The sequence below is a fragment of the Lutjanus erythropterus genome, chromosome 7, assembly GCF_056507025.1.
Source record: "Lutjanus erythropterus isolate fLutEry1 chromosome 7, fLutEry1.hap2, whole genome shotgun sequence".
NCBI classification, from domain to species: domain Eukaryota; kingdom Metazoa; phylum Chordata; class Actinopteri; order Lutjaniformes; family Lutjanidae; genus Lutjanus; species Lutjanus erythropterus.
In genome coordinates, this window is record NC_139323.1 from 35211993 (window position 1) to 35226304 (window position 14312).

Below are 14312 nucleotides of genomic sequence, written 5' to 3' on the forward strand. Positions count from 1 at the left end.
GGCTGAAATAACTAGCTGTTACCACACTGTGCAGCGCTCCCAATCATACAGGTTTATGCTTAATGTATTCACTTATATAAAATAAATAAAACATATTCATTAAGCCCTTCACCTGCTAAAGGCCTAACCTGTAACCTGCATTAGTGATAGACTAATCAGAGGATTAATCAATATGATCTTAGGGTATTTTGAGATAAGGGATTGACCGATAATCACAAAGTGTCTGCAGACGCATCTGCGGAACGATAACATCATCATCCATCCTGCTGTAAAGGTTTGTCCGAATGTTTTCCAATGCTAGCACATTTTTCACATCCTAAATGACAGCAAATCTAATCTCAAACCGTTACTGGCTTGCATTTAATCTATATTATGTTACAATGAATAGAATAATGCAGTTGAGTGACTCCTGCATGCTGTACCCCACATACATATTGTCACGTTCTGAAATCTACAGTAGAACCCAATGTCTTAAATCTCAATGGCTTAAAACAACCACAAGATTGTGATTTTCTGCTGAAGCAACCAGAAGGCAAAGCAAGAAATATTATAAGGGGCAGAATACACTTTTTTAAAAAGTAGATATAACATAAAAATATTAGACTACCTCTCAGCACTGGTAACATGTCTCACATTGTCCCACACAAACAAACTCTTTGTTCCACATTTGGTCTGTTGGGATCTGGTCACCCTCAGCGGGAAGTCCCACCTTGTTTCTTTACTCAATATGTGACTATTGCTACATTTTTGTGGAGGTTGTTAGTGGGTGGGCTGTTTATGCATTTTTCTTCAAATCCTTTGATCTTAACATACACCAGAGGAAGTTAGCTATGCTGCACAAAACAAAGTGAGCAAGTCCGATAAATCCAGAAACCCTGGGTTATGTCTAAAGTTAGCTGGATAACCCACTAATCTTACTCTACGAGACAGATCATATCTCATGGATCTCTTTTGTATTGCTACATAAACAAAATGAACATTTCTAGCATTATCGCTGTGGAAACTGCTTTCACTAATTACAAAGATGCACCGGTGAACAGCAAAAGCTCATAAGGTGCATCCTGTCTGATCTCTGTAAGAATTTAATTCTGCTTTTACTTTATGTGTGAGATGAGACGGTGGATAAAAACAAGATATGATGCTACATGTACCAACATGAGCAAACAGATTGATCGAGAACCTTATGTAACAACAGGATATTGGACTACATTTAAATGCATTAACACCTGTGATGAAAGGTTCAGCAACTCTCCCCTCATTTGTAAAATCCAAGGCAATATACAGAGTAGAATATGAGAGGAAAGAGGAGAGAAGAAAGGACAGGAAAGGAGAAGGGTGCTCAATTAAAAACCACAGACTGTGCCCCGGGGGGAAATCCCAAGATTCCTCAGACTCCAACAAAGATTTTGGGGATCAGTGTCAACACCACGCATCCAATGAATCTGCCACACATGCAACAGTGTCAAAACCTCACAGATATTCCTGCATATTCATGTTTTCCTTAATCCTCATTGAAGCTAGGGTTGTGTCTCTTCATTCATAACAATGAAAACATGAGTGGCAGGCAAATGATTTGACCTTTATATGGTTGGCTGAGCATAGATCTTTCACCGCAACAACCTGTTTACAGTTGCAAAACGAAAGAGACAAAAATAAAGAGACAGATACAAACAAAGGAAAGATTCTGGAAAATAATTTGACAATTAGTTTGAGTAATACAGGCAGGTATTAGGCCATTATCGTGTAGGTCTTTGAAGTTAGAGAGGGGTATAAAGTGCTTTTTAGTGGCAGATCAAACACTAAGTGCAGATCATTTCATAAGACCAGTGCACCAACAATAAAGCAGTTACTCCTTCAAGAGCATTAAAAAGTACATCCAACATGATGACTTTCCAACAAGCAGAAACATTAAATTAACACCAACTGTTTATTGTGCCTGTCAGTAAAGGAAGACCAACCGACCTAATCATGAAAAATGCAGTGGTGGGAACTGTAATTATCTCCAGTAATGAATCCAAGTGCTTAATGGTAAAGGTAGAGGCAGGAGCATGTCTATAGATTACATCCCCGTAATCAGGAACTGAGAGAAAAACAGCTTCAGCAATACTTTTTCTACCACTGAGAGGAAAAGTTCAGAAAGCCAGGCTTGTGTTGCAGTGTGCAAAAGTTTTCTATATGATATTTAAAGCAACATTTCTCATTGTGACAGATACCGAGTTATTTATAAGATGTGACCTTCGCAACCTTAGAACCAGCCACAGTGGAGATATGTAATTACTGTTATGTACACCCACCGGCCACTTCATTACAGTTGAACAGTCTTACGTGATCCAGTACAACAGCTCTGCCTTTAATTCTGCCTTTACAAAGATAAGTTTTGACTGACACTCTGATACATGTATTAATTTAACTGGAGTTTTATTATAGAGACTGCAGCTTGCAGCCAAACTATTGATGTGTTTCTATTATTTTGGCCACCCCATTTACATAAGTGTGAGGGGAAGAACATTAGAAATACCTTTCAATATAATGCACTCCTGTATAACACCATAAATTTAGGATTAATTTTCAAAGATTTAAATTTAGTGCTATTTTTAATTTATCGGACCCAGTTTATCAGGCATCACACCATTTTTGGTGAACTGTCACATTAACACCAGAACATATCTTATACCTCATCATTGGTAAAATTATTCTCATGTTGATCAGAGTTGTGATTAAAGGATTTTCAGATTTCAAATTGGGCTGCAGAATTCTTAAGTTTGGGAATGGCTGATCTGAGGGGATCTACTATCAGAATATAGCAGAAATAGTGGCGGTTTCGTTACCTTAGAATGAATTGTTTATATCTGCAGAGGGCGTGGGTCCTCCTCCGTGGAGCCCGCCATGTTAAATGAATCTATAAATATACAGGACAATAATCCTATTTGCAACTGAGGTGAGGTCTAAAGTGGATCAAGGGCTGACTAAAAGCAAACTGGCGTACAGTGCTCCAAGACGAATGCCTTCAGCTATTACTGATTAGCAATACCAGGATAAGTGACGGGTAAGACAACCTGGAATTTGGAACAAAGTTATCAGGGTCACTGCAATCTCTATTGCAAATGCACATGGACCACATGAGCCAGTTTCCATGACTATGACTATGCAAAATGTAATGAAAAGATCAATCAATGGGATATGCTCTGTGATGATTGGTGCAATAGAAGGAAGACGAAAGGATACCTGTTCCAGGTTCCAGGTCTTAAAGGGATAGTTCAGATTAGCCAGTGTATTACCTACAGGAGATGGTGGTCACCATGTCCCCAGTTTGCAGAAGCAGCAGGAGAACCGGTGTAGGAAGTTAAGAAATGTACACCTCTGGACAGGATCAGCAGCAAATCAGATTTTAGCCACTTAAAAAGTTTAAGCGTACTCTACATTTAGAATACCTTTGCCCTCAGACAACCTCTTCTGATGGAAAACTGCCGTTATATGAGCAAATCATCGCTCTCTACAAACCAACCAAACTCTGTCAGTAACTTCACCTCGCAGATCACAGGAGTTGCTGATCTACAACTGCCACAATCACTTAATCTGTTCGTGACATTGTATGACTTCTGTGTCCCTCTTAGCACCACAAAATCAGTGAAGAGAGTTGGCTGCATGCATCTATTTGTTATTTTCAGGAGGAGACATTCTCATAACGCTCTGCCAGCAGCAGCTCTGAAACATCTGTTGAAAGCAGAACAGATATCATTCCCACTTAATCCTTAACAGCCATCAGATTTACTGAGGCTGGAGATGAAGAGGCGGTGGCTCTATTTCTTTTTCTTTTTACTGCCATTCAGTATTGTTACGTTTGATTAAAATGAGCAAGTGGGTTCAAGCGGGATGAGCTAATTCATTCATGATTTGCAGAAATGGTGAATGGTTGTTGATTGGACTCACAGACGTCAGATCTTTAGCCTTTTTCATCAATTTGGGGGGAAATGGCGCATGGCGGGGCTGATTAACATGAGTATTCTGTCCAATGGTTACGGAAAATGATCTGTTACCGTCTTGGAAATGTACAAACCTTTTTCATCAGTTTCTGTAATAAATCACACCTCGTGGATTGTGTTTTATATTCAAATGGAGAAGGCGGTATCAACAGCATCTGCACAATTAGAGCCTTTTCTCATGTCCAATACCCGCCATCCCGCTGAATGTATTGGAAACTGTCAGCGCTGTGAATGAGCTATTGGCCAGATTACAGACTGTCGGGATCCTCTCTCTGTATGACACCAGATGATAATATTGCAGAGAGAGTGCTACACACGCCGCATAGAGGTGTGACTGTGAGTGACACTTAATAAGATCTGGAGAACGACAGACATAAATCACAGGCACCGTAATGACAAAGCTGCTCTGCTGCTGCCCTCGGTAACTGCACGGTTGTTAACGGTAACACACACATAGATCCATTCTTCCGTCTCATCTCTGCGAGCGAACGTTTAAAGCGTCTGTGACGTGCACGCAAACACACACACATACACACACGCACGCATGCAGGCTCACACAGAACAGTCAAAATAAAATTACCTGAGATAATGATCTGATCTGTGGGTGATGTGTAATTATAAGAGTCAAAACCTCATTTGTAAATCTAGCTGCATTCCTGTGGACTCATTTACAATAACTCTGACACACAAACACACAGTAACTATGCTCACACCTGAGGCTTTTACCTGTACCTCTTGAACCAGATGTGGAAGCGATACGCTGTGGTTTGGATAGGTTTGGAAAATTGTTCTTGGTCTCACTTTCTCTATCCCTCATGTTTCTCTTCATCCCCTGCGGCCAAATTCCTTCTCTGTGATTCCCTGACTCCGTGAAGAACTATGTAAAAGGTTTGAATGCATTAAAAAATGAATTTTAATCTATTTAAAAAAAATACATGAAATACATGAAAACACTGGGTGTGGCAGCTCTTTAGTGGTGGAAGCAGAGTTAATGTGTTGTTACTTGTTTGCATGGTGATATGATGCTTCCCTCTTCTGGAGATTATCAGTAATTACAGCTTCAACTGGCTGAATTAAGGGCACAATTTTTGCCTGGGGAAGACTCTTGAAAAATGTATATATATATATATATATTTAACAATAATGATAACTTAATTTATCAGATAAAATGAATACACATTAGAAGGCCCACAAACTCATCTTTCTCTGACATTTCTTATTTCTTATTTTCATTTACTGACTTATTACCCTAACTAATTAACTAAACTAACTTTGCGCAATGATTGACAGATAAATCAGATATTTTACTGCTTTAATAACTGCAACTTAAGTTTACTTGTAAATGCTTTGGTAACATTTGAAAGAGTTTGTACAACATTAAACAGCTGGAACCTCTTCCATCATGCAATCACTGTAATGTGATCCATAAACATAAACACAACTCCTATCAGGGACTCAATGAAGAGCATTTTTAAGGTCTTTCTTTATGAAATGCACATTTATTGGATCAGAATTACTCTGATTTTGGTTTTATGCCCTAACAGCTGTCATTTAACTTTTCAAATTCTTCTTTTAAAAGATAAAAAGGTAGTCTTACATGGTGTCCATTGTGATACAATGACTGGTAAGCTACACTGTAAAATGTAGTACAGAGGGATGGAGAGAAAAACAAACACTGGCAGAATCAGACATCTGTTTTGCAATTTGCTTCTTAATTTCAAGCTCATTCCAAAATTGTGACACCCCTATTAAATATGTATGATTGCTGCTAAATAAAACAGTACACAATGCATACAGAGAATTGTATGAAAGCTCCTAAAAAAAAACAGGAAATCTCATCTCTGATGCAACATTCACAGGAAATAATCTGCTCAAAATTCAAAATAGAAAAGGCGGTCCCTTAAGGAAAGGGATTGGTCTAAATTACTGCAAACACACCTCTTTAAAATTGTTTAACTGCACCCGTGTACCTGCATTCATGCACAGCTGAGGAATATCAATTCATTTTCATACCATCATTCTTGTCTTGTTCGGTCAATCCTGGGTTCAGAGACATAATCAGTTCTCCACCGCGTATCACACACTCTGGATTTCATTTATACCATTCGCCCCCTGCTTGATTTAAATCAGAGATATTCATGGAGGGAGAAATGGCCGCAGTAAATTAGCTACAGACGGGGGGCTGTGACATTAAGTGAGGACGGATGGATAGGAAGCTGCTCAGCGCAGCTGTAACTTTAAATGTCACTGCATGATCTAAATTTCTATTTATATTATATAGAACAGATATATTGAGCTTGAGAACCCGTTTTCAAGAGCTATTGTGTCTATAATATGATGGAAAACCACATACAACAGTGAAGATGTTTCATCTTAGACTGTTCTCTGGTCTGTGCGTACAGGACTGGCCAGCAGCAGTTGGAGGACCGCCGGCTGCCAACTGGGCCCTGCCATCGCCTCAGTTTATGTATGGCCTGGTCTGGGTTGGCAGCTGATAGCAGTGTTTACTCATCGGTCTCTAAATTGTGCAGGTTGTTCAACATAACTCATTGTTAGTCGTATTCTGGGACTTTTACCTCAAGTTGTTGAACACCGAAGTGGTAAATTGTACCTTCCCTCTTATACAATTCCCTTGGAAGCAGCAGTAATGGGCTGCATTTTTCTTGTGTGCAACTATATTCGGCTTGTTTTCATATGAAATGTAGAAGGTATTTTAGTTATTCTGCATTAAAATGACCATATTTTGATTGTTTCTTTTCGCATGAGAGCATTCTGATGATAAACACTCCCACAAGATGTTATTTAAGATGCCCTAAGGCATGTGTGTTTTGCCGTCTATCTCTCTTTCTCTCTCACATCCACACACACTCACCAAACACAGACATTTGTAAGTGAAGTGGGTCAGAGGGTGGAGGAGATGAATGGAGGTCTGAATAGAAGGATGGAGAGATGAATGGATGGCTGAATTAATGAATGAATGGGTGGATGGATAGATGCAAGGGAGAAGAAGATGTAAAGAGGTCAGAGAGGCACAGACTGGCTGAACTCCAACACAGACCGAGTGTGGCATCTCTTCTGTTCCTCTAAGTAAAAACTTCACCCTAAAACCCACCTCACGGATACTGACAGTCTGAGGAGTTCTGAGTACTTCACTTGCAGTTAGGAAACTTCATCTAACTGACCTGTCACAGACAAAATTACTGAGTGGGATGGATTGGGCTGGACTAAAATGGCCTGAATGTAGATAGAGATACGGGAAATTAAGATGTAAACACAACTTTGCACTTCTATCCATTGATTTCTATTCCAGGCTGGAATAACTGTTTTTGTATGACTGTTTCCCATTAATTAGAGTTCAAATGAATCCCAAATGAGTGTCTGTCTGTGAATCATAAGAAATCATTAGTAATCTTGTTGAAGGAGTAGATGTAAAATGTTATGGAGTCTGGCAGGGTGCGTAACTGTTTTCAGAGCAGTGGGCTGAAGCTTTACGTAGACAGACGACTGACTGTTATAAACAGCAGAGCAGCTCAGAGTGTTGGACTGGTCATCGCTTGTTATTGTCAGTTTACAATGCTGCACTCCTGTCCTGTGCCTCCTGCAGTGTTCCTGCAGCCTGCCCAAGCTTCCCCAAGTCTGAAGAGGGAGGGGTGAGGGAAACAACTCCCTTCAACCAAAGGTCGTATATTAAATAAGATTTCCACCTATGTAATACACAGTCTATGGCTCCAACTCACTCTGCTGTACATTTCTGATGCACAGTTGCTACATATTGTTACTTGACTTTCTTCAAAGTTTACCAAAGGACAGTCATTATAGGTGAAGGACATGTTTATACATTTATTTATTCATTTAACTAGACTGGTGACATTATAAAGTGTGTTATCATCTGCATTTCTTAAATGTAAAATAATATAAATATGTGTGTAAACTATATATATTTAACTGCTCCACTTACCTCAAAATAGCAGAGGCAAAGAAAGGGCAGAACCAATAAATACGAGGTTTACTGGCCTTCACTGGAACACTGACGGTGACAAAGTAGGTTTGTGTGTGTGTGTTTGTGTGTTTGTTTATTTGTGTAGGTTGTCCTTGTAAGGCTACATGGTCTGTTTCATATGGCTGATGGACCATTAATAGAAAACCGTCTCCATCACAGCAACTGTTTCCCTACTGAGACGGATAGAACTTAACGTCCGTGTGTGTGTGTGTGTGTGTGTGTGTGTGTGTGTGTGTGTGTGTGTGTGTGTGTGTGTGTGTGTGTGTGTTGAGATAGGGCCGTGTGCAGTGAGATGTCAGACGAGCAGAATCATCCCATATTCTGTGTGTATTGCAGGGTGCGTGTTGGTATGTGTGTTAGTTAGTTGGTACGTGTGTAGGAATGTGCATGTTGGAGTGTGTTTGCATGCGCGCCTGTGAATGTGTTGGTACGTCTGTGTGTGTGTGTGTGTGTGTGTGTGTGTGTGTGTGTGTGTGTGTGTGTGCGCACCCATTTGTCTTGTTACCAGTTTAAGCTGCCAATGTAATCACCATGAGAAAGACTCTGGAAACGAACTCTCTAACCTTCACAACCCTGTCAACCCCCACCCTGGCACTAATAGGACACACACACACACACACACACACACACACACACACACACACACACACACACACACACACACTTTCTCATATGATGCAGTTTCCCCCCTTTTTTTTAAATTAAAAAAATCACTCTGACTTAAAATTAGACACTGTCATGGATGACCACCGCAGTGAAGCCCTTGTTACTGGTATTTAATGCTCATATGAATGAAGAAAATACAAACCCACCAGTGGAAGGTGAACTCAGGAGACAAAAACTGACATCAGGCTTAGCTGAAGTCACAAACACATGATGTACACCAATACAAATGCAGCTGACTTGATGACTGGATGCTACACTGTGATGAACATACCCTCCACTGTACGGTAATATTGTTGCAACATACTTCATAGCTTCTGGGCACCTAGTAGTACAGAACAATGCTAAATATTATAGCAGCACTGCAGTCATTAACTATGCACATGTCTGGATTTTTCATGGCCTTGTGAATGTTACGCAGTCCTGAAATTTCAGGCAGAGCGCGTCCCAGGCCTGACAGAGCCGACACGATGTTTTTGAGCACAAACCTGTCTAAAGCCAGTATTTTTACATGAAAACTTCTGTTGCTTTAGCTTTGTACTCCAGCATACAGTAGTGGGTAGAGTACTGAAAATGATCATTTGAGAAAATTCAATTAAATAAATCCTGCTACCTGTAGTGCTGCTCATCTAGATAGATTTGCTGTGAGTCACAGAGTCGACTGTAGAGATGTCTGCCTTCTCTACAATATAATGGGACTGAATGGCACTCGGCTTGTGGTGCTCAAAGCGCCAAAAATATATTTGAAAAACTCAACTGTAGGGTCTCTTCCCAGAAATCATGAGCTGTCTAGTCAAGATGATCCACAGACCTTTACTTGTCACCTTTACGACAGCTCACTACAAGGTCTGTGGATTATCTTGAGAATCACGTCATGATTTATGGAAGGAGAGCTGTCGCTGTTGAGTTTTTAATTTTTTCATTCAGTCCCTTTCAGTTGGAAAGAAGGCAGACATCTCTATGGCTGATATCTCTAAAGCTCAGCATCTCCCTCCAAAACAATCTAGATGATTATACAGTACTACAGCTAAGAGGAAAATATGTATTTTTGAGTTTGGTGTGAACTGTCACCAACACAAAAGCCTGACAGACCACTAGATCAGTCAGTGGTAACCTACTTCAGCCTACTTCAGTGTGCATGCACAGGTTTGAAGTTTTTAAAAGTGGAGATCTCAGTGGGAGGCACAGGGTGCACTTCATCGTGGACCTAACTGTCGTCTTTTTTCACAAGGATTGTTGCTGATAGCTGGTTTTGCTTTGTCATCATTGCACTGCAGTCGAAAGACAGGTTGTGTTTGTTTTTCTTCCAAACAGCTAGAATATGCAGGTGCTCCCTGCATTAAGAGCAGAATAGTTGTAACAAAGGAGTAAAAGGCAAATGTAGCAAAGTAAAAAGTAGATTACTCGCTCAAAAATATACTCCAAATATACTCAAGTAAAAGAAAAGTTTATGAAAGGGGATATTAAAAGTTTTCTCTTTCCTTTCTTTTCCTTTTTTTCCTCCCTCATCTGTGTTGCTTGTAAGTCAATACCACCCATCCCTCCTAACATATAAAGAATGTAAAACAGCAGGATTGAAACAGCAGGTTGCATTTCATCATTCCTCCAATATGGAAGAATATGAGCATAACATGCCAGAGCTGGGTGCCTCACTCGAGCAAGTCATCCAGGACCACATGTTGTGTCAGAGCAAATGTTCTACATATTTGCTGTAAAATGTAATAAATGCACTGCGACACACAAACACACACCTCTCTACGACGTCTTGGCCGCTCCAGCATGTGTGCTGCTCCACCTCCATCTCACTCTCACAAAGCATCTCCGGCAGCTCTGAGAAAAACCACTGGTACCGCTGGACGGAGCCCTCAAACTCCCTGAAACAGAGAAAGAGAGAGAGAGAGCGGTGCACAGTTGAATGCTTGGGTTGGTGTCAGTAAGAGCAGGATTGATGTGCCATCTGTTTTTATTTGTTCCTATTTGTACTTGTCATGTCCAATTCCCTGTGAAATCCCTTCTGATAGACTCTGGTAAGCCACTGAAAACAACACAGGGAAGGGAAACCAGCTCAAAACATTTCTGGTAATGGCTGAATAATGAACGCCCCACCTTGAGGACATGGCTACATCCTTCAGGAGGAATGAAACATAAAATAATGAAGACACTGTACAATTAAAATGCAACTAAAGATATTTGCATTGCATAACTTGAGTATCTAAATCTGAAACTTCAGACACTGGCCAAATTAATTACTGTGTGATCATGTTAGTCCCCATATAGCAGCCATTTCAAACTTGACCTCACTGTATACAATGACCTTTGGTGACCTCTATGATAATCACAGCCTCATGAAACTTCACAGCCACAAATTAGAGACCTGGGGCATTCAGAGGATGCATGGATTTCTTAGGTATGTTGACAATAAGGGGGTTTCTGAGCAATCTCCAAAAAAGCGAAATCACAGCATGATTTAACTTTAATTTTTAATATTAACTTTTTTGTTGTACTGTAATTTTATTTTTACATTTTTTTATTTGTTTTTATTTATTTGGATTTTTATCGTTCTTTGCTTGTTTTTATTTGTTTCCTGTCTGTTGTTTTATTTTTGCCATGCGAAGCACTTTAGGCTGCATATTTGTATGAAAGGTGCTATAAAAATAAAGCTGGGTTGAGTTGACCAACAGATCTTGTTTTTCAGATAAAAGAAAGCATGTGTGTTTGGTACAGACTCACATCGCCACAATCTTAATCATTTTCTTTCAGTAAAAATGAAAACTGTTATGCAAAAAACATCATTCCCACTTATCATATCACATATCACAACTACACTTTCACAGTCAAAATAATCACAATATGACTTGTTTTACCATTTCATGCTGCCTTACTTGATTATGTACAAAAACTCTTTTGATAATAATTTAAAGAGCAACTGATGGAGACAAAGTTACCTTGACAGTTTTTTCAGGCTGCGACTCTTATCTCCTCTGGAGCCTTTGAGAAGGAATGACCTGGCGGGACACAAACACACACAAGCACAGGAATATATATTTATATGTGTGACTGAAGGTCGACTCAACCCTGTCTCTTTCATCTTAGAGGGAAATTTTTTTTGCCCCAGATGCTCTGACCGCCAACACTACTCACCTCCGGGATTGCTCCTGCAGACGATGATGAGCAGTCGGACGCGCTGAGGGAGGCGATGTCACAGGTGACCTTGCTGAGGTTACTGATACAGCGGGGCTCACAGAGGTTGTAACATGCGAGGTGGTGGGATTTGCACTCGGCATCCCTGGGCCAGCTGCCTGGGATCCACACACCTTCTCTACCTGGGGGGGAGACGGTCTGCAGGTTAGTGTTTTGGAAAGCAGCTGTCCCACAAATCTTGTTCTCCAGATGAGAGAAAACATGTTTGTTAGGTAAAGACCCCAACAAGTGCTACATCATCATGAGCTGATTGCAAAAATGCAAGCTGCAATATCTGTCAAAATAATAGCCCTAATATATATACGTTTTTTACCCCATCATATATTCTTTTTTTTTTCAAATGGTTTGGGAATTACTGATCTAATAGCACCAGGTCAGGGATGGTTCTTTTTATTTGAAGTGGTACTTATCCATAGTCAGTTTATAAATCAATTTCAGTGCACGCTATATTTAGAATATTTTCACAGCTTTAATTGCCGTCAGACAGCCTTTTCAGACAGGAAGATGCCATTCCATAAGCCAAATATTTCTCACTCCAAACCAACCAAACTCCATGGGCGAAATTAATAATTTTACTTCACAGAACACAGGAGTTGCTGGTGTACGGCTGTTTCATTCTGTTAGTTTGTTTGTGTTGTTGTTTGACTTTGGTGAAGCCGAAAATATCCTTTTAAAACACCAAAGTCACACAATAACACAAAGTTGAGACAGCGGTGGACCAGCAGCTCCCGTGCTCTGTGAGGTAAAACTACCGATTTGGCCTCTGGAGTTTGGTTGGTTTGGACAGAGCTCTATTTGGCTTGTATAATGGAAGTTTCCCATCTGAAAAGGCTGTCTGGCAGCAAAGTAAGGCCGTGAAAATATTCTAAATATAGCGTGCGCATAGCTTTTGTTACAGATCCTGTCCAGAGCAGTTCATTGCTTATCTTCTGTGCTGTTACGCCTCTCTGCTTCTTTACACTGTGGGCGTACCAACCTAGTGACTGTAGATAAATACCTCACATGCCCACATCAAATAATCCAAACTATCTAAAAGCTGAACATATACACTGTTAAAGGATTAGGGGTCAGCCTTTGGTGATGTTTCTCAATGAATAAGAAGCTTGGTCAAATATCCAATGAAGTGGTATTTTCTTATTAGCCACAATTAGCGGTGTGATTATGCTTGTGTGTTTTGTTTGTTTACCTCTCAGGAATCTACTCTACTAAGTCCACAATGTTCTCTCAAAGTTGGCTGGCTGCTCTATTCCTTCCTCCAACAGTGTGTGCATGCATGTGTTTGTGTGTCGTCTGTTTGTCCAGAGATTAGCCACAGAAACTTTCTCATCACTCAGAACCAAGCTGCATTCTGGGTATCGGTTGTCCCGCCAACCACAGTCTTTGTCTGGCACTGGATCTGTATTCACTCTCACATACACACTCGCTTGAACACACACACACACACAGACTGAGGGGAACCCCAGATTCTCTGAAGAATGAGGCTGTTTTTAGCCCATCTAGGTACAAGGCTTTTGTGAAGAGATCCAACTGCCAGGCTGAAAGAAAACCCACGGCCTTCCTCGCTCTGTGTCCAAAATTCAAATGACTTTATTATTGGGGTATATGAGTGAGGATGGTTGAGCAATCTGTTAATGGTCCATTTTTAGTGATTGTTTTTATAGGAGCACATTCTTTTATTTCAGTATCCAAACATTTTTCAGTTGACTGGCATCAACATCCTGACTTTATGTGAGAATTTGAAGTACAGACAGAACAAAGCAAACCACTTAGGCAGTTCTTCTTTGCCATCCCATCATCCCCTCTGCTTACTTACTGTGGCTGTAATGCGCGGCCCGTGCAGCTGAGCGTGCAGGATGGCATCGTTTACATGATTTCGAACCGCTAACAGAGCCAACTCCAGGCTGTTGTGGTTGCTGCTGGTTGCTAAAGTGGCAGCTAACCGTTGGAGCAGCATCACCAAGCTCCCCCAGGGGGCGCCAAGCTCTGATACACCCATCTAGAGGAGAGAGAAAGGAGAGGAAATGAGGAGAGATGGTAAGAGTGAATTAATCATATCAGTACAGGCAATTAAAGCACAATTCAGAGTCACATACATACGCCACCAGACAGGCAACAGAATGCTGTTTTTCACTCCCCGAAGAAACACTAATTTCCTCAAAGGCACAGTGCATGAAAACATGGAATTCTTTACCATTGTTACTGACTAAATCAACACAGATATCAATGTTTAAAAAGAAAATAAGGAAACACCTTGCAAAATCAGAACAACCACATCCCCCTTTGTGTGAAAACAAGCACTATAAAAGCGACCGGTCAGTGTGTGTGTCTGTGGCAAACACTTCATCACAGGTTAGTTAATGATGTTATGGAGTAAAAGAACGTGTAAAGAATGTGCCTGTAGATCAAAGTGAATCAGAAAAGAGTCTTAGTGATGGTGGAACTAAAGTTTTCATAAAACACCTGTC

The 14312-nt window shown here is 40.4% G+C and overlaps 1 protein-coding gene across 1 annotated transcript in view; it reads right to left on the reverse strand.

Annotated features, from left to right (window-relative positions):
- Positions 1–14312, reverse strand: part of LOC146324305 (glypican-5-like) — a 72199-nt gene that overhangs the window by 40466 nt on the left and 17421 nt on the right. The window contains exons 4-7 of the mRNA XM_084722303.1: positions 13661–13843; positions 11788–11969; positions 11592–11651; positions 10398–10520 (exon numbers count right to left, since the gene is read on the reverse strand). Coding sequence (XP_084578429.1) covers positions 10398–10520; positions 11592–11651; positions 11788–11969; positions 13661–13843 — 548 coding nt within the window. The remainder of the gene's footprint in view (positions 1–10397; positions 10521–11591; positions 11652–11787; positions 11970–13660; positions 13844–14312) is intronic.